This window comes from Oncorhynchus mykiss, chromosome 10 (assembly GCF_057628025.1).
Source record: "Oncorhynchus mykiss isolate SJ-2025 chromosome 10, ASM5762802v1, whole genome shotgun sequence".
NCBI classification, from domain to species: domain Eukaryota; kingdom Metazoa; phylum Chordata; class Actinopteri; order Salmoniformes; family Salmonidae; genus Oncorhynchus; species Oncorhynchus mykiss.
The window spans coordinates 76,481,088-76,501,424 of record NC_143031.1 but is presented as its reverse complement, the minus strand read 5'-3'; the positions used below and the strand labels follow the sequence as shown (position 1 = coordinate 76,501,424).

Genomic DNA, 20,337 nt, shown 5'->3' with positions numbered 1-20,337 from the left:
ATGTGAAACCGGTCTGATTTCACATATCAGTGAAACTAAATAGTGGTCAGTCTGCTTGACTAGGCTAGTAGTTTAGTGCTCAGGACACAGTTTAGGACACAGTTTAGGGTAAATGATGCTTTGACTGCACACATCCCACCCCTAGGGAGCCGCAACATAATTGGCAAAATAAAGAAATCCCCATCAAAATCCATCTGTTTAAACTAAAGATATGTGTTTTTTGCATGGTCTGCTTCTCAATCTGCCTACAGGGGTGTTTTTCAGACCAGCAGACATCCAAAAAATATTCTCACGAAAACATTTGTAGCGTCCAAACAGTTTGGGCTACAAACCAGTGGCGGTCAATGCCGTTTAAGACGAGGATGGCCTTATTTCTATTACAACATATTTGATAACTGTCATTCATATTTCATTCACCCAGTTCATGTAACAGCGATAGGTTTAGGCTACTACGGTCGTGGCCAAAAGTTTTGAGAATGACACAAATATTAATTTTCACAAAGTCTGCTGCCTCAGTTTGTATGACGGCAATTTGCAAAAACTCCAGAATGCTATGAAGAGTGATCAGATGAATGGCAATTAATTGCAAAGTCCTTCTTTGCCATGCAAATGAACTGAATCCCCAAATAACATTTCCACTGCATTTCAGCCCTGGCACAAAAGGACCAGCTGACATCATGTCAGTGATTCTCTCGTTAACACAGGTGTGAGTGTTGACGAGGACAAGGCTGGAGATCACTCTGTCATGCTGATTGAGTTTGAATAACAGACTGGAAGCTTCAAAAGGGGGGTGGTGCTTGGAATCATTGTTCTTCCTCTGTCAACCATGGTTACCTGCAAGGAAACAGGTGCCGTCATTATTGCTTTGCACAAAAAGCGCTTCACAGGCAAGGATATTGCTGCCAGTAAGATTGCACCTGAATCAACCATTTATCGGATCACCAATAACTTCAAGAATAGCGGTTCAATTATTGTGAAGAAGGCTTCAGGGCACCCAAGAAAGTGGGACCATCTCCTAAAGTTGATTCAGCTGCGGGATCGGGGCACCAACAGTACAGAACTTGATCAGGAATTGCAGCAGGCAGGTGAGAGTGCATCTCCACGCACAGTGAGCCAAATGACTTTTGGAGGATGGCCTGGTGTCAAGAAGGGCAGAAAAGAAGCCACTTCTCTCCAGGAAAAACATCAGGGACAGACTGATATTCTGCAAAAGGTACAGGGATTGGACTGCTGAGGACTGGGGTAAAGTCATTTTCTCTGATGAATCCCGTTTCCGATTGTTTGGGCCATCCGGAATAAAGCTTGTCCGGAGAAGACAAGGTGAGCCCTACCATCAGTCCTGTGTCATGCCAACAGTAAAGCATCCTGAGACCATTCATGTGTGGGGTTGCTTCTCAGCCAAGGGAGTGGGCTCACTCACAATTTTGCCTAAGAACACAGCTATGAATAAAGAATGGTACCAACACATCGTCCGAGAGCAACTTCTCCCAACCATCCAGGAACAGTTTGGTGACGAACAATGCCTTTTCCAAGATAATGGAGCACCTTGCCATAAGGCAAAAGTGATAACTAAGTGGCTCGGGGAACAAAACATCGATATTTTGAGTCCATGGCCAGGAAACTCCCCAGACCTTAATCCCATTGAGAATTTGTGGTCAATCCTCAAGAGGCAGTGGACAAACAAAAACCCACATATTCTGACAAACTCCAAGCATTGATTATGCAAGAATGGGCTACCATCAGTCAGGATGTGGCCCAGAAGTTAATTGACAGCATGCCAGCGTGGATTGCAGAGGTCTTGAAAAAGAAGGGTCAACACTGCAAATATTGACTCTTTGCATCAACTTCATGTAATTCTCAATAAAAGCCGTTGACACTTATGAAATGCTTGCAATTCTACTTCATTATTCCATAGCAACAACTGACAAAAATATCTAAAGACACTGAAGCAGCAAACTTCGTGAAAATTAATTTTTGTGTCATTCTCAAAACTTTTGGCCACGACTGTACATGATACTAACATTTTCCCTATCATTAGTCCAACATTTGCAAACAATATTTTCTATTGGACAAATTGAGGTATGTTTATCCCCGTTTTGTTCCATTTGCTTCCATTTAAGAAACGTTTTTCAACAGAATCGGCTGAATGAATACACCCCTGAACACATAGTTCACTTTCATAGCAGCCATGTTGTATTCCTTCTCACATCTATGCGCTCTCCTCCTCTCACCTCTTCCCTTCGTTTGTGGACTTCAATGGATAACACATCAGCTGTATGTAACCAAGCGAATAAAAACCTTTTTAAGCCAAAACGCTACACACAGCCTACACCGTTGTCCCCATATTAACTAAAGTCATGTCATAGCATAGCTAATATAACTAACACTTTAGTAAAATCGCTACAATCATGCAGTAATGTTACAATGTACAGTCAGTAAGCAATTATACCGGCGGGCCTCGGTGGAAATACATTAGTAACACCAAAATCTTACCTTGACTTGGAAGAGTTCCAGTGTTGTGTTAAAGTCATAGCCAGCTAGCTAACATAGCATCTGCCATTCAGTAGGCTAATCTAGCTTGCTGCATTTGCAAGCTAAGTGAAACTGAAAAAAAATGTACTCTCTATTTATCTCTTGCTTCTCCTTCATTTTGGAATAAATGAATTTGTTCAAAACTGTTCAACTACTGTCTTTCTCTCTCTTTGAGTCAACTATACACAACATTTTATGCACTGCAGTGCTAGCTAGCTGCAGTGCTAGCTAGAAACCGGTCTGATTTCACATATCAGTGAAACTAAATAGTGGTCAGTCTGCTTGACTAGGCTAGTAGTTTAGTGCTCAGGACACAGTTTAGGACACAGTTTAGGGTAAATGATGCTTTGACTGCACACATCCCACCCCTAGGGAGCCGCAACATAATTGGCAAAATAAAGAAATCCCCATCAAAATCCATCTGTTTAAACTAAAGATATGTGTTTTTTGCATGGTCTGCTTCTCAATCTGCCTACAGGGGTGTTTTTCAGACCAGCAGACATCCAAAAAATATTCTCACGAAAACATTTGTAGCGTCCAAACAGTTTGGGCTACAAACCAGTGGCGGTCAATGCCGTTTAAGACGAGGATGGCCTTATTTCTATTACAACATATTTGATAACTGTCATTCATATTTCATTCACCCAGTTCATGTAACAGCGATAGGTTTAGGCTACTACGGTCGTGGCCAAAAGTTTTGAGAATGACACAAATATTAATTTTCACAAAGTCTGCTGCCTCAGTTTGTATGACGGCAATTTGCAAAAACTCCAGAATGCTATGAAGAGTGATCAGATGAATGGCAATTAATTGCAAAGTCCTTCTTTGCCATGCAAATGAACTGAATCCCCAAATAACATTTCCACTGCATTTCAGCCCTGGCACAAAAGGACCAGCTGACATCATGTCAGTGATTCTCTCGTTAACACAGGTGTGAGTGTTGACGAGGACAAGGCTGGAGATCACTCTGTCATGCTGATTGAGTTTGAATAACAGACTGGAAGCTTCAAAAGGGGGGTGGTGCTTGGAATCATTGTTCTTCCTCTGTCAACCATGGTTACCTGCAAGGAAACAGGTGCCGTCATTATTGCTTTGCACAAAAAGGGCTTCACAGGCAAGGATATTGCTGCCAGTAAGATTGCACCTGAATCAACCATTTATCGGATCACCAATAACTTCAAGAATAGCGGTTCAATTATTGTGAAGAAGGCTTCAGGGCACCCAAGAAAGTGGGACCATCTCCTAAAGTTGATTCAGCTGCGGGATCGGGGCACCAACAGTACAGAACTTGATCAGGAATTGCAGCAGGCAGGTGAGAGTGCATCTCCACGCACAGTGAGCCAAATGACTTTTGGAGGATGGCCTGGTGTCAAGAAGGGCAGAAAAGAAGCCACTTCTCTCCAGGAAAAACATCAGGGACAGACTGATATTCTGCAAAAGGTACAGGGATTGGACTGCTGAGGACTGGGGTAAAGTCATTTTCTCTGATGAATCCCGTTTCCGATTGTTTGGGCCATCCGGAATAAAGCTTGTCCGGAGAAGACAAGGTGAGCCCTACCATCAGTCCTGTGTCATGCCAACAGTAAAGCATCCTGAGACCATTCATGTGTGGGGTTGCTTCTCAGCCAAGGGAGTGGGCTCACTCACAATTTTGCCTAAGAACACAGCTATGAATAAAGAATGGTACCAACACATCGTCCGAGAGCAACTTCTCCCAACCATCCAGGAACAGTTTGGTGACGAACAATGCCTTTTCCAAGATAATGGAGCACCTTGCCATAAGGCAAAAGTGATAACTAAGTGGCTCGGGGAACAAAACATCGATATTTTGAGTCCATGGCCAGGAAACTCCCCAGACCTTAATCCCATTGAGAATTTGTGGTCAATCCTCAAGAGGCAGTGGACAAACAAAAACCCACATATTCTGACAAACTCCAAGCATTGATTATTCAAGAATGGGCTACCATCAGTCAGGATGTGGCCCAGAAGTTAATTGACAGCATGCCAGCGTGGATTGCAGAGGTCTTGAAAAAGAAGGGTCAACACTGCAAATATTGACTCTTTGCATCAACTTCATGTAATTCTCAATAAAAGCCGTTGACACTTATGAAATGCTTGCAATTCTACTTCATTATTCCATAGCAACAACTGACAAAAATATCTAAAGACACTGAAGCAGCAAACTTTGTGAAAATTAATTTTTGTGTCATTCTCAAAACTTTTGGCCACGACTGTACATGATACTAACATTTTCCCTATCATTAGTCCAACATTTGCAAACAATATTTTCTATTGGACAAATTGAGGTATGTTTATCCCCGTTTTGTTCCATTTGCTTCCATTTAAGAAACGTTTTTCAACAGAATCGGCTGAATGAATACACCCCTGAACACATAGTTCACTTTCATAGCAGCCATGTTGTATTCCTTCTCACATCTATGCGCTCTCCTCCTCTCACCTCTTCCCTTCGCTTGTGGACTTCAATGGATAACACATCAGCTGTATGTAACCAAGCGAATAAAAACCTTTTTAAGCCAAAACGCTACACACAGCCTACACCGTTGTCCCCATATTAACTAAAGTCATGTCATAGCATAGCTAATATAACTAACACTTTAGTAAAATCGCTACAATCATGCAGTAATGTTACAATGTACAGTCAGTAAGCAATTATACCGGCGGGCCTCTGTGGAAATACATTAGTAACACCAAAATCTTACCTTGACTTGGAAGAGTTCCAGTGTTGTGTTAAAGTCATAGCCAGCTAGCTAACATAGCATCCGCCATTCAGTAGGCTAATCTAGCTTGCTGCATTTGCAAGCTAAGTGAAACTGAAAAAAAATGTACTCTCTATTTATCTCTTGCTTCTCCTTCATTTTGGAATAAATGAATTTGTTCAAAACTGTTCAACTACTGTCTTTCTCTCTCTTTGAGTCAACTATACACAACATTTTATGCACTGCAGTGCTAGCTAGCTGTAGCTTATGCTTTCAGTACTAGATTTGTTCTCTGATCCTTTAATTGGGTGGACAACATGCTGCAAGAGCAGTGATAGGTCCTCCGGAAGTTGTCATAATTACTGTGTAAGTCTATGGTAGGGGGTGAGAACCATGAGCCTCCTAGGTTTTGTATTGAAGTCAATGTACCCAGAGGACGGAAACAAGCTGTCCTCTGGCTACATCATGTGCGACCCTACAGACTGCTCGAGGCTACTGTAGACCTTATTTGCAAAATAGTGTGTGTTAATCAATTATTTGGTGACGTGATTATATTTAGTATAGTTATATCTAAAAAATACATATTTTTAAATGTTTTACAATTTAAAATGTATTTAATTCACTGAGGAGCCTCCACTGCTACAAACTAACATGATCCACCATCAAACGGTGAGACTCAGACATTTCTGTTGTTTTGCTCTACAAACAAATGCCCATAAGCCTTATCAGAAGGTAACCTGGTACCAGTTTCAAAACTGAATGTGAAATATATATGGAAGTACACTAGTGCCAAAAAAAGGGGTTATGCCACATTCACATGCCAGTCGGAACTAGGAAACTCCGACATTTGAGACTTGCTAAATCGTTGATCACAGCCTGTGATTAACTGCAACCAGTTAGAACATTTCAGAATTTCCTAGTTCCGACTAGCACGTGAACACGACATCAAATTTGGGTTAAAACACAATTTCTTGAGCTTTCTTATAATACAATCCGGGTTTTTCAATGTTTGAATACTTTGTTTGGCATAAAAAAATGTGTATCTTATTTGTCACCATATATGAACAAGAATAACATGCGTGGGCTAGACCCTGGTGACCCTGATAAGATACAGGCATCCTTCCTAACTCAGTTGCTGGAGAGGAAGGAAACAGCTCAGGCCAATGGTGACTTTAAAACAGTTACATAGTTTAATGGCTGTGAAAGGAGAAAACTGATGATGGATCAACATTGTAGTTACTCCACAATACTAACCTAAATGACAGAGTGAAAAGAAAACCTGTAAAGAAAACAATATTACAAAACTGTATTTGTCCTGAATACAAAGCCCTATGTATGGGGCAAATCCCGAAACAACTCATCACTGAGTACCACTCTTCATATTTTCAAGCATGGTGGTAGCTTCATCACGTTATGGGTATGCTCGTCATCGGCAAGGACTTGGGAGTTTTTTAGGATAAAAATAAACGGAATAGAGCTAAACACAGGCAAAATCCTAGAGAAAAACCTAGTTTTCTGCTTTCCAATAGACACTGGGAGACAAATTCTGCTTTCAGCAGGACAATAACCTAAAACACACTGGAGTTGCTTACCAAGACGACAATGAATGTTCTTAAATCTACATGAAAATCTATGGCAAGACTTGAAAACGTCTGTCTAGCAATGATCAACAATCAGCTTGACAGAGCTTGAAGAATTTTGAAAATAATAAATGTGCAAATATTGTACAATCCAGCTGTGCAAAGCTCTTAGAAACTTACCCAGAAAGACTCACAGTTGTAATCACTGCCAAAGGTGATTATAATAATGTATTGACTCAGGAGTGTGAATACTTATGTAAATGAGATATTTAGGCTTTAACACAACAAAATGTGGAATAAGTATGAATACTTTCTGAAAACACTGTAGATGTCCAACTGCCATTAGTTGATATGAGAAATAATACATTTCCAACATAGAAGCACAATAGCCAAACCAAAATATGAACTTGAATTGGTTCTTGCTAACTGACCCAGAGAGATGAGACAGATTTATTTTCAGTGTAAGTAGCAAATCTGATATTGCAATGTCATAGGGTGCCTATCCTAGACGGTTTAAACTTTCAAATGACTGATAGTGTTGGGCCCAACATGTGCCTGGACGCTGAGACAGTGCACCCTCCCAAGCATATCTAATAGCTCTGAAAAATTATTAAAACAAGTCATGTCCTACCTCATCTCCATACTGGTATGTATTTATTTATTTTTCTCCTTTGCACCCCAGTATCTCTACTTGCACATTCATCTTCTGCCGATCTACCATTCCAGTGTTTAATTGCTATATTGTAATTACTTCGCCACCATAGCCTATTTATTTCCTTAACTTACCTCATTTGCACTCACTGTATATAGACTTTTTGTTTTCTTTTGTTCTACTGTATTATTGACTATGTTTTGTTTATTCCATGTGTAACTGTGTTGTTGTATGTGTCGAATTGCTATGCTTTAACTTGGCCAGGTCGTAGTTGTAAATGAGAACTTGTTCTCAACTAGCCTACCTGGTTAAATAAAGGTGAAATAAAAAAAATTAAAAAAATGTCTGGTTTAAACGTTCAACAGCACTGAATAGGTTAAACCCTAGCATAAACTTAAAGCTATCTTTTAGGGCTAGGCCTAAATCTATCAGCCCACACCATTCTATAAATGATCCATTAAACCAACCATGAGGAACATCATTGATCAAAAGTGCGACGAAAGCACAGAACATGAAACAAATTTAAATGAAACTAGTTGAAACCTGTCGATCATAAAACCATAATGTGCATGACCGTGATAAAACTAAATATAACCTTGCTTTTCGGCATAACAACTTCTTAATAAACAAAATGTACAAATAATCAGATTTAGTTTTAAATACAATAAATGTAAATTCAACATTTTTCTCATTTTTTTACACTATGTCATCACCTAGCTACGTCATTCTTTTTTACACTATGTCATCACCTAGCTACGTCATTCTTTTTTTACACTACGTCATCACTTAGCTACGCCATTCTTTTTTTACACTACGTCATCACTTAGGTACGTCATTCTTGTTTTATGCTACGTCATCACTTAGCTACGTCATTCTTTTTTTACACTACGTCATCACTTAGGTACGTCATTCTTGTTTTATGCTACGTCATCACTTAGCTACGTCATTCTTTTTTTACACTACGTCATCACTTAGCTACGTCATTCTTTTTTTACACTACGTCATCACTTAGGTACGTCATTCTTGTTTTATGCTACGTCATCACTTAGCTACGTCATTCTTTTTTTACACTACGTCATCACTTAGGTACGTCATTCTTGTTTTATGCTACGTCATCACTTAGCTACGTCATTCTTTTTTTACACTATGTCATCACTTAGGTACGTCATTCTCTCGCAGCATGAACCTTTCAAACAACAAAAGTAGCCCCAAATGTTTACGCAACCAAAGCGTTGACTCTTGTAATCAATCTGTACAGAAAAACATAAAATAACAAGTCCTTCCCGGTCACTGTGAGAATAGATTGAGATCCCTGCGTCATTAATCACTGTGAGAATAGATTGAGATCCCTGCGTCATTAATCACTGTGAGAATTCAAGATTGAATTAAAAAAGGATTAAATGTATTTTTTTCCTCACCAAACTACACACAATATCCCATTAAAACCTATATGGCTGGGTTTTGAACTGACAAATGGAGAATGTCTAGTATTCCCTTCTATACACCCTATTCGTATATAGTGCACTACTTTTGACCAGAGCCTGCATAGTGCACTATATAGGGAATAGGGTGCCATTAAAGGCTCGTCCCCTGTCCTCTCTATCTGTCTTTGTGTATTGTCTTCAGGTGTTTCTTCAGATGGCCAGTCTGTTTGAAGTGCTTGCAACACTCGGAGCAGGTGTAAGGTTTCTCCCCAGTGTGGACCAGTTTGTGCCTCTTCAGATTATTGTGATCCAGAAAGCCCTTCTCGCAGTACGAGCACCAGTGTCTCTTCTCCCCGTTGTGCCACCTCAGGTGAACATTCAGCTCCACACGCCTCTTGAACCGCTTCATACAGAGGGAGCAGGCAAATGGTTTCTCTCCAGTGTGAACACGGAGATGAGTCTCCATGTCGCGCCGAATGGCGAAGCGTTTGCCACAGATCAGGCAGGCGAACGGCGCACGCCACTGTGGACCATCTGCTCGTGCTTAGTCAGGCCGAAGCGGTAGACGAAGGTATTGCTGCACTGCGGACACTGGTGGCCCCGCTGGTCGCCATGGACGCGGTCATGGCGGTTGAGGCCCTTGAGGTTGGGGAAGTCCTTGCCGCAGGCTGAGCAGACGAACGGGCGCTTCCCTGTGTAGAGGGAGGCGTGACTCTCTAAAGAAGTGGCGTTGCTCAGGACACGACTGCAGTCTGCACACTGGTTTTTGGCGAGACGTTTCGGTGGAGCCTGTTGGAGCTGGTATGGAACCGGTGGCGACCACATCGGTTGTGATTGCAGGTAACGCCGCGCCTGCTGGAACATCAGTGGGCTCTGGGGGGACTTTTTGAAGCCAGAGCGAAGGCTGCCGGTGAACGGAATAGGTTGAGGGGTGGAGGGAGACCGTTTCAAATGTAAAGCCACCGCAGCCACCAAGCGAGGTGTTAAGCGGCGAGGGGTGGTGGAAGTGACCTTGAACGGGTGAGTCTGTGGGTGAGGAGGGGTGGTAGGAGAAGGGTTCACGTTTGCTCCCGTAGCTTGGCGAGGGCTGGTGCGGCGTGGGCTGGACGTGGAGGCAGCGCGGGGGCTGGGGCTGTGTGACAGGCGACGCTGTGGGTTAGAAGGCAGAAACTGTGTCTGTGTGACCAGACCTCTTAGCTCTGACCTCTCTGTGAGGCATTGGTGACCTTTGACCTACTCCTCTTAGCCTGGGCTAGAGCCAAACCTCTCTGAGCCTGCACCCAGGTCATGCTTCTCTTCTTGGATTTGGACACGCCAACACCTCCACCAATAGGTGATTGTCTGGTCAGAGAGGTCACATCAGTGTTAGCTCCTCCCTCTTCCTCACTGATGATGTGGTTACTACTTCCTTGTCCACTAGACTTGTCGTCAGCCGTCTCACCGTTAGCTGTGTCCTCTACTACATCCTGGTCAACGTGTGATTCCCTGGACTTTTCTTCTCCGTCCTCCATCACCTTTGAGTAGTCGTGGTCTAGAGGGGCGGTTCTCTCTCCTCTGGGTTTCTTAGCAACCACTGGAGATGGAGTACTGATCTGGGGGCAGGGCCTTAAGCGGAGGCGGAGACCAGAGAGGAGCGCTTCACGTTGACTTGACTTTCTGCCACCACCTACCTGGACAACAATCTCCTCCTTATTCTCGCTGGCGGGGGTCGTCTCCGTAGTGACAGACCTGGTTGTCACAGCTTCCGTAGACGTGGCAGGGAGGGAAGAAAGCCCTCCCTCATCTTCCTGCCCTTCATCTTCCCCCCCCCCTTTTTCCTCCTCCTCTTCCTCCAACCACGGCAGGGCGCGTACTTGGGGTACTACTGACAACTGAGCTAAAACCTGTGTCTTAGACATTTGAAAGGGTCAAGAGGGTGAGGGTGTAGTTACAGCAGGGTCTGACAGCTGAGGAGGAGCTTCATCAGACATCCTCTCTGGGACAGCAGGTGACTTTGGTCGTGGCACAGTGGGGGAGCGTTGCACATGATCAGTGACCAACGACCCCTGCTTCTCAGGGGGGCCGGCAGGTTCTGTCAACTCAGTTGGAGAAGGAGCGGACTGGACCGGTGGTGTTAGCGATGTTGCCGTGGCAACACCCAACTGCTCCAAAACTGTAGGTGGTTGCGTTGGTGGTGCGGCCGGTGGTCCTGTAGGCCTAGCTGGTTGTGTTGAGGGCACTGCTATTGGACGAGCTACAGGTAGAACGTCTGTGAAGGACTGTGATGGTGATGATTGGGGTGGACGAGGGGGTACGGGGCTGGGCTGTGTATCCTGAAGAGGGGTTCTGGGTAACCCGGAGAGGACAGGTGGCAGGCGCTCTGACGCTGCTGCTGTCGACTTCACCGTTACCGTCGACTGGACAGTTTCTTTTGACAGAGTAGTTAAAGTGGACTGGACCAATACAGCAGACAGGACAGGTGATGTAGACTGGATAGTGGCTGCTGATTGAGAAGATGCTGTCTGGTGTAATGTTGATGGAGACTCTGCTGCTGGTATTACCAGTGACTGCTGTTCTTCTCCAGGGGCCTGGCCTGCACTACCACTGGTAACCTCTCTGGTCCAGGGCTGGGATGGGCTGAGAGCCTGGTGGGCCTCCTGGGAGTCTGGATCTCCCTGGAGGACGGCCGCTGCGGCTCCTGAGGTAGACTGGGTGGTGGGAGGCCTTTCCTGGGTGTAACGGTTGATCAGGACCCTGACGGCTCCAGGAGGGACCAGGGCTACAGAGGGACAGGACGGAGAAAGGTGGCGGGGATAGTGGAAAGCGAGAGACACAGAGAGAGACAGAGAAAGAACAAAAGACAGAGAGAATAACAGTGGAGAGATAATTATGGATATTATTAGAGCCTGGTTCTCATTCCAATACTGTTTAATACATTGTAATAAGATGTGTGATTCAGAAGCAGGTCTCCCTAGTTCCTACCTCTGCCTGGTAACTCTCTGAGAGGTTGTCTGCGGACCAGAGTCGGGGGCCCCCCTCCTTCTTCAGCAGTATGTACCCAGGGGAGTAGTCATCAGAATAGTCTGCCTCCTGATGGTGGTGGGGGGGGGGCAATGGCACAATCAACCACAAAAGCTTAGGGTCATTGAAAACTCTGACAAAGACTGTGACGTCGATGTACATAAGCTTAAATTAACAAGTGATACTAGCAAGCGCAGTGTGAAGGTTTCTCTTTTTTTCTGGGTTCACCAACAACAGGTTGAGTATAGAGAGGTGGATGAATTGACAAGACAGCACAAACAGATCTGGGACTTAGACTAGCTGGGGACTCAGGCTAGAAGCCTGTCTTACCCAGTCCACCTCCTGTTTGATCAGAACAAAGGCCATCTGTGGGTTACCCTCCTCGTCATACGCTCCACAGTGCAGCTCAGTCCCCTGGTCCTCCTCCCGCAGGTGCTAATCCCCAGCCCGAGGTAAAGCCTGCTTTGTCAGAACTGAAAATACCAGACCAGGAGAGAGTTGTACTTAGGATAAAAGGCACAAAAAACACTCTGAGTTAAAGTTTAGAAACCAACTGATGTGACAGAACATTTCAACATCCTGTGTTGCAACCATACAAATAGAATCCCGTCAAATTGCCAGTGTTTGAGGTTCCAAGTACGTTCTATTTCATCTATTTCTATAGTTGCAACATACCTATCATTTTGGGTGACATATAAATCCCTAGGTTATGAAGGATCTCTTATCAGTCATTTATGAATGCATAATAGTATAGACTACAACTCTCAAAACGATATGTTCTGCCTAATATTGTAGTCTATACAAATTAAACGTAGCTACATGAAGTAGTTTTGGAAAAATTAGCTGTGATTCTACATGCTCAGCTAGCTAGTTATCAGGATGTGTGATCATGGGTGGTGAGTAATTAGAACGTAGATAGATAGTTAGCTACAGTGGATAACGTTTTCACCTCACCGCATTGAACGCCGATGTCACATTTTCCGATACGTGTTGCACTTTGACTCGGTCTGGGCTCGGTGGTTTTGGCGTTCACTTTCACCGGTCCATCTCTTCGTTATTTCATGGGATCGACGCCTCGATTTGAGGTCCTTGTTCTCCTTTTTTATTCTGGATATTTCGGCTCTCAGTTCCTCAATAGTTGTTTCGAAAAGTTTAATTGTCTCGGTGACTGCAGTATTCAATACACTCTCCATAACAGAGGCGAACTGAATTTGAAACCCTTCGTTCGACATGTGGGTGGCAGACATCTTCAACCAACACTCATATACATGTACAATCGATTATTATTTCGAATATAACTTACAAGATTGATCAGAACATGGCTTCTTCTTCTATGGACACGGCACACAGTGCTTTGTGTGACGCACTGAGTGGTGTGTAGATTTCCTGTAAATATTTTACACCATTTTATAAAAATAGCCGGATTATATTTTCAACCTTTTTTACAGTCAACGTGAGAACATGCAAAGGTTTTGTTCAAATAAAGACATCTCTCCAGAGAGGAGCGTAGTGTAGATTGTCCCACTGCCAGATCCGTAGGTTTGTTTCCGGAAGTGCTGTTATTTTTTGGGAATGACTTTAGCAAAGATTTGTTATAACTAGACCAAGATAGACACAGCCTGTTGTTTCCAATGGGAACAAATTAGTCATAGTGGGCAGAACAAGGAAAGAGGTGGTTAGAGCCTATCACGAACTAGCAAGATCCTATTGGCGCGTTCTAGCATTTATCTGCATATTTCCGTTACTTCCCCCTCCTCGCCTTGACGTTCCTTGTAAACAACGTGATTTAAAAAAAACTTTCGCACATGGTACACTCTGTTCATAACATGAAATAGTTTGGGGAACAGAAAATTGTTTTGAGATCAAATCTCAAATTTCAGCGACGAGCAAAATGTCGTTCCATATTCTCCCACTAACGGCCAGTAGATTTCCTGTCACTACCATATTTGGTAGTGAACGGAAAGGCTAAGCGGATGCTTTACATTTTATACATCCGGTGAAATGTCTGTCTCATTGTTCTATCTGTGATTTTAGTGTTGGCTCTGTAACTATCAAACGCTAGTTACCTAACTGCCATAAGCTTGCGGTCTTTCAATGCCTATGGTATTTCTTTGTTCGAATATCCTCATACAGTAAATGCTACATCTTATATATATAAAGTATTAAATTGTTATTAGGACCGTCATTGAAAGAGACAACATCCAACAGTAGCTAGCCTGCTAACGGTAGCTAGCTAGCTTCCTAGCCTTTTGCTGAGTTGGATCGTAACACTGACCCACTTGAACAAAAGTACCTAAATGTTACGAACTCTTAACTGTAGCTAGCTACACATAGACAGTTTGCTATGATGTCTGAAGCCATCATAACCTTCCAGTCTCAGCTCTCCGGAGTCATGGAGACTGTATTCAAGGCTGCTATGTACGAGATCACCAGGCTGGTGGACGATAGCTTCCTGAAGGAGATGTCCCGCAGCCGGGAGCAGGTCGAGTCACTGAAGAAGCGGCTGCAGTGGTCAGAGAACAGACGCAGGGATAGGGACAAAGAGCGAGACCGGAGGGGGAAGTGTGCGGACTGTGGGAGAGCTGACGAGGAAGCCGAGGAGAGAAGCTCTGGAACCTCACAGACAGGTGAAAAGAGAGACATCAAAACACATATCTACAATGTACAAAACATTAGGAACACCTGCTCTTTCCATGACCGACTAAAAAAACCGGAAAGCTATTTCCCCTAATTAATGTCACTTATTAAATCCACTTTAAGTGTCGATGAAAGGGGTGAGACAGGTTAAATATTAATTTTTAATCCTTGAGACATGGATTGTGTATGTGTGCCATTCAGAGGGTGAATGGGCAAGACAAAATATTGAAGTGCCTTTGATGGGTATGGTAGTAGGTGCCAGGCGCACTGGTTTGAGTGTGTCCAGAACTGCAATGCTGCTTGGTTTTTCATGCTCAACAGTTTTCCATGTGTATCAAGAATGGTCCACCACCCAAAGGATATCCAGCTAACTTCACACAACTGTGGGATGCATTGGAGTCGACGTGGGCCAGCATCCCTTTGGAACGCTTTCAACACCTTCTAGAGTCCATGCCCCAGACAAATGAATGCTGTTCTGAGGGAAAATTGGGTTGCAAATCTATATATATATATATATATATATATATATATATATATATATATACATATATATATATATATATATGTATATATATATATATGTATATATATATATATATATATGTGTATATATATGTATGTATATGTATATATGTGTATATATATATATATATATATATGTGTATATATATATATATGTATGTATATGTATATATGTGTATATACATATATATATATATATGTGTATATATATATATATGTATGTATATGTATATATGTGTATATACATATATATATATATATGTGTATATATATATATATGTATATATGTGTATATACATATATATATATATATATGTGTGTATATATATATATGTATATATGTGTATATACATATATATATATATATATGTGTATATATATATATGTATATATGTGTATATATATATATATGTATATATATATATATATATATGTGTATGTATATATGTATGTATATATACTATATACAGTACCAGTCAAAAGTTTGGACACTCCTACTCATTTAAGGGTTTTTCTTTATTTCTTTTACTGTTTTCAACATTTTTGAATGATAGTGAAGACACCAAAACTATGAAATAACACATGGAATCATGTAGTAACCAAAAAAGTGTTAAACAAATCACAAAATATTTTATATTTGAGATTCTTCAAAGTAGCCACCCTTTGCCTTGATGACAGCTTTGCACACTCTTGGCATTCTCTCAACCAGCTTCACCTGGAATGCTTTTCCAACAGTCTTGAAGGAGTTCCCACGTGTGGTGAGCACTTGTTGGCTAATTTACCTTCACTCTACGGTTCAACTCATCCCAAACCATTTCTATTGGGTTGAGGTCGGGTGATTGTGTAGGCCAGGTTATCTGATGCAACACTCCATCACTCTCCTTCTTGGTCAAATAGCCCTTTCTAAATTAATCACAGACAGTGTCACCAGCAAAGCACCATCATACCACCTCCTCCATGCTTCATTTACCCGACCTCAAACCAATTGAGATGGTTTTGGATGAGTTGCAGCCAACAAGTCCTCAGCATATGTGTTTCTTCATAGTTTTGATATCTTCACTATTATTCTACAATGTAGAAAATTGTACAAATAAAGAAAAACCCTTGAAGGAGTAGGTGTGTCCAAACTTTTGACTGGTACTGTACATACATACAATCAGTGGAGGCTGCTGAGGGATGGAAGGCTCATAATAATGGCTGGAACGGAGTAAATGGAATGACATCAAACTCATGGAAACCATGTTTGAAGTATTTGATACCATTCCATTGATTCTGCTCCAGCCATTACTATGAGCCCCAATTAGGGTGCCCCCAACCTCCTGTGATAAATATTGAATCACTCTGAAGTGGGGCTGCTGTAATGTGTACATTCCATACTTTAGTGATCAGACAGAATTGGTTTAAGAAAGGAGTCAGTCATGGGTGGTGGCATCTTAATAAGATGTTTCCTTTCCTTCATCTGATGTGAGGTGACTCCATTATCCACAATGTTACTTTCCTTTTACTCCAAATGAAACGTTCTCTTTGTTTACCTGTGGCCAGGTGTGGAGAGGGGGCGTGGCCTGAAGCAGGAGAAGGTACCAGGGGAGGAGTGGAGCAGCTGTGGGGGCGTGGCCAGGGAAACAGCCTTAAATGATCTGGAGGAGGCTGAGGCCACCAGCCCTAGGAGAATCTCTGAGGTAGGCAGGGGACTGACTAAACATCTGTGGGGGGTGTGGTGTTACAGAATGTTCAGGTGGAAATATATTGTACATAACAGATTGTCTGTCACAAAGAATAGGGCAGCCATTTTCAAACCTCTCCTCATATTTGAACTGTTCCAGAACTTAAACACTTCATTCAACTTGTCAACAAATCATCAAGTCCTTCACTACTTGAATCAAGTATGCTAGTTCAGGACTACGACAAAGTTGTGAGATGTCTGGGGGTACCAGAGGAGAGTTCTGAATATAGAACCATCATGTCAGCTCTATTCAATCACTGTCAGTTTATCCATCATTTAGTCAGAATCATTTGCTCTTCCAGTCCACAGAGGTCGGAGGTCAGAAGCTGGACAGTCTGCTGAAAGAGGAGCCTCTCCACAACACTGAGCTACAGGAGAGATGGGGCGTCTGCCTGGATGGTGAGTTGAGGAGTTTACCACAAATATAACACAGACAATAACCTACTTTTTATGATGATGAGAAGGATAACAAGAGTAACTTTTATAGTATGCTGTTTCATTTCAAATGTATTCATTATTATACATGGAAAGTCAACTTGAAACTGTAAGTAGTCATTTAACATTACAGTTACTCTACTACCGTTTCTAGTAATTCTAATGTCTTAAATATTAATGCTTCTAATGCCTCATGTCCCTTGTGTTTTCAGGGGCCGATGGTTCAGACATCTCGGGGCCCAGTAAGAGTTTTATTCAGCAGGATCTACAGCGGTGCCAGGATGACTGGGCTTCTGGTCTAGACCAGGGGCCTGAACCACCGGGCCCCGAGGGAGACCCAGGAGACGCCAGCCAACCTCTCTACCGCCCCCGCTACAGCATGGAGGAACTGGGGGTCGGCTTTGAGAAGTCTGGTTACGGCAGTAGTGGTAGTGGCGACCATCTTCTAGACATGGAAGGGCTGGATAGGCTTCCTGATTCCCAGTCTCGTCTGGGGGGGCTGAGCTACAGAGCTGCAGGTCACTACCAGGTGGACCTGGGGGGGTCTGAGGGGGGAGACCATCACCATCGCTCCCACATGCCTCGCTCCCATCGGAGCCGGAAGGAGCAGGTGGGGTCGCCAATGCCATCCCCCCACCCGGAGGTGGGAGACCTGAACTGCCTGTTGATCAATGAGGAGGGTTACCTGCAGGACTCCAGTGTCTTGTATCCTGAACACGGTGTCCCAGAGTCAGGTAGTAGAGCCGGCCACAGGGGGCTAACCTCCATCCACTCTGGAAGCTCAGCCCACAACAACAACACAGAGAGCCTGTATGGTGCTGCTGACGACTTTGGACTCTCTTTAAACCTCAGAGATCGTTCACAAGAGCAGGTAACAGGAGGAGGGGGGAGGCGTCATGCCTGCAATCAATGTACTATGACCTTCCCAGACTCTGGTTCTCTCAAGGTCCACAAGCAGAAACACAAAACTGGGAGAGGGTCGAGTACAGGGTCAGGGTCTGTGCCTCTGTACTCCTGCACCCAGTGCGGTAAGACCTTCACCCAGGCCTGCAACCTCAAGGTCCACCAGCGAGTCCACCAGGCCAAGGGACTCCACCTCTGCAGCCACTGCGGCAAGGGCTTCACCTCCTTCTCCGACCTGAAGAGGCACAAGTGCAGCCAGACCACAGACAAGCCCTACTGCTGCTCCATCTGTGGGAACAAGTTCAGTCGGCTCTGGAACCTGAAGGTGCATCAGCGCATTCACACGCAGGAGAAACCCCACTGCTGCAATATGTGTGACAAGAGCTTCACGCGGGCAGACATTTTGAAAGTGCACCTGCGCACCCACACTGGGGAGAGACCGTACTGCTGTTCTGTCTGTGGACTCAGCTTCAAACGACTGGCACATCTGAAGTCACACCAGCGCAAACACAGGCCAAATCTCCTGGACTGATTTTGTTATTGATACATTTTTTTGTTATATAGCAGACACTTACAATTGCTTCATTAATCTTCGGACTAGTTTTATTATTTTATTTGACATTGAGAACATTTCTTGTGGTCAGTTCTTTATTAATAAGGACATTGAAAATATGACCATGTTTGCTGTGATCTAGTGTACAATAAATTAGGCGGCTCTGCTATTCTTACAACTTTGCCCAGTCAAAAAGACGGAACTACTTTTCTATGAGTTCTGATCCTTCTAGCCTTGATTTTCATTTTTATAACATATACAGTATTTCACTTTTTAACATGTATAGTTTTTACTAGGTGTTGTCCAATGAATTCTGTAACCCTCTTCAAATCAGGTTTGATTGGAAAATGCTGTTCAAATGAGGGCATGCATTATCAAATCTTTGTACTCCCTGACTAAGGCCATGCAGCCGAAACGCGTCTGAGTTTGTAATCTTTGTTTTCATTTAACATGCCGTACAAATGAAGGCATTTTAATGAATTATTTTCAGAGTGCCTTGGTCCTGCTTTATTTTTGATGAAAATATGAACGGTTGTAAATCTGTGTGTTGGTTAAGAATTCACACCATACATGGACTGTCTATGAATTGTCTGTCAAAATGATCATGCCAACCTAACAAACATCTGAATATGGGGCATTCATGTGCTCGTGGGAAGTCGTAAGTCTGCCATGATTGTGTTCAAGTGCATTTAAAGTCTGACCAATTCTTCAACCAATAAGATTTTAGATATCTGGATTGCTAGCTAACATTGCTAAAAAAATAAAGTTAGCTTGTGACGTGTTGATAGGACGGTTCAGCATGAACAACAAAATAATCAATCAACAATAAGATAGTATAGTCCTGTCAGAGTCAACAGTCTCAGTTCGAAACCTTAGTCCTACCAGAACCTTTGGTTGAGAGTGTGAGTCCTTAAATGGAAGTCCAAGACCAAATAAATGTTTGTAACCCAAAGGAAGCCCCCCCTCAAAAAGGTAATCCAACGAGATCTAAATTTAAAAGCAATAATCCAACAGAAAAGACACAATGGGCCACATTCCCCTGCGCTATGTCTAGATATTTTCACTAGCGCCAGGACAACACCTGTATCGAGATATTTTTTTAGATGACAAAAATGAAAACATGGAGCAGACTTAACCTTTTAGTCCTTTAAAAACCTGCTGTATGTAAAATACTGTGTGCTATAGCTTGGAAAATAAATACATGGGACTCTGGATGACAACATAGTGATGTTTGTTTAGGACTGTTTTGCTAAAGAACTCCACTTTACTGTTTTGTTTCCTTATCACGACACTGGTGTCATCCAGGCCTCTAATTTTCATCAAAACAGTGGACCGTGATAGGAAAGAGGCCTACAAATTCCTCTTAGCACACAGCAAACAATGCTACCTCTCTCTGCAGTCAATTCAAGATGGCACCTGTGGGGTGGACACGCCTCCCCACCACACCCATATCTGCAACCTTAAAGGCCAACTGCATAATAACTGCCAATTATATTCCCAACACAGTACGTTAACATGGACAAGACTAAGTACATACAGCAAAACATTATTTAGATTTATTTTAGGGGCAATGTTTCATTTCACTTTCACATTATGCTTTCTTGGTAAAGCATGTTATAAGCTAGCTTGCTTAACATTGACAATATGGTCAAACTATCT

General features: G+C 42.9%; 1 protein-coding gene and 2 pseudogenes across 2 annotated transcripts; 1 reads left to right on the top strand and 2 right to left on the bottom strand.

Annotated features, from left to right (window-relative positions):
* Nucleotides 1-8,933: 8,933 nt before the first annotated feature.
* Nucleotides 8,934-10,803, bottom strand: LOC110498612 (uncharacterized; annotated as a pseudogene).
* Nucleotides 10,804-10,812: 9 nt separating this feature from the next.
* On the bottom strand, nucleotides 10,813-13,462 carry LOC149980315 (uncharacterized; annotated as a pseudogene). Its single transcript, XR_016483950.1, has 4 exons — nucleotides 12,860-13,462; nucleotides 12,236-12,378; nucleotides 11,867-11,974; nucleotides 10,813-11,663 (listed from the first exon to the last, which is right to left on the bottom strand). The product of XR_016483950.1 is annotated as an uncharacterized LOC149980315 (transcript).
* A 356-nt stretch (nucleotides 13,463-13,818) lies between these two features.
* On the top strand, nucleotides 13,819-19,898 carry LOC118936487 (uncharacterized). The gene is made up of 4 exons (XM_036934068.2): nucleotides 13,819-14,532; nucleotides 16,607-16,743; nucleotides 17,090-17,186; nucleotides 17,435-19,898. The coding sequence occupies exons 1-4, from the start codon at nucleotides 14,250-14,252 to the stop codon at nucleotides 18,655-18,657; spliced, it is 1,740 nt and encodes a 579-aa protein (XP_036789963.1). The 5' UTR covers nucleotides 13,819-14,249; the 3' UTR covers nucleotides 18,658-19,898.
* Nucleotides 19,899-20,337: the final 439 nt, after the last annotated feature.

Bases quoted from the DNA above. Each gene is read 5' to 3' on its own strand.
- LOC118936487 (XM_036934068.2), top strand. From the start codon at position 14,250: ATGATGTCTGAAGCCATCATAACCTTCCAGTCTCAGCTCTCCGGAGTC. The intron at 16,744-17,089 runs GTAGGCAGGGGA...TTGCTCTTCCAG, and splicing joins GCCCTAGGAGAATCTCTGAG to TCCACAGAGGTCGGAGGTCA. The intron at 17,187-17,434 runs GTGAGTTGAGGA...TTGTGTTTTCAG, and splicing joins ATGGGGCGTCTGCCTGGATG to GGGCCGATGGTTCAGACATC.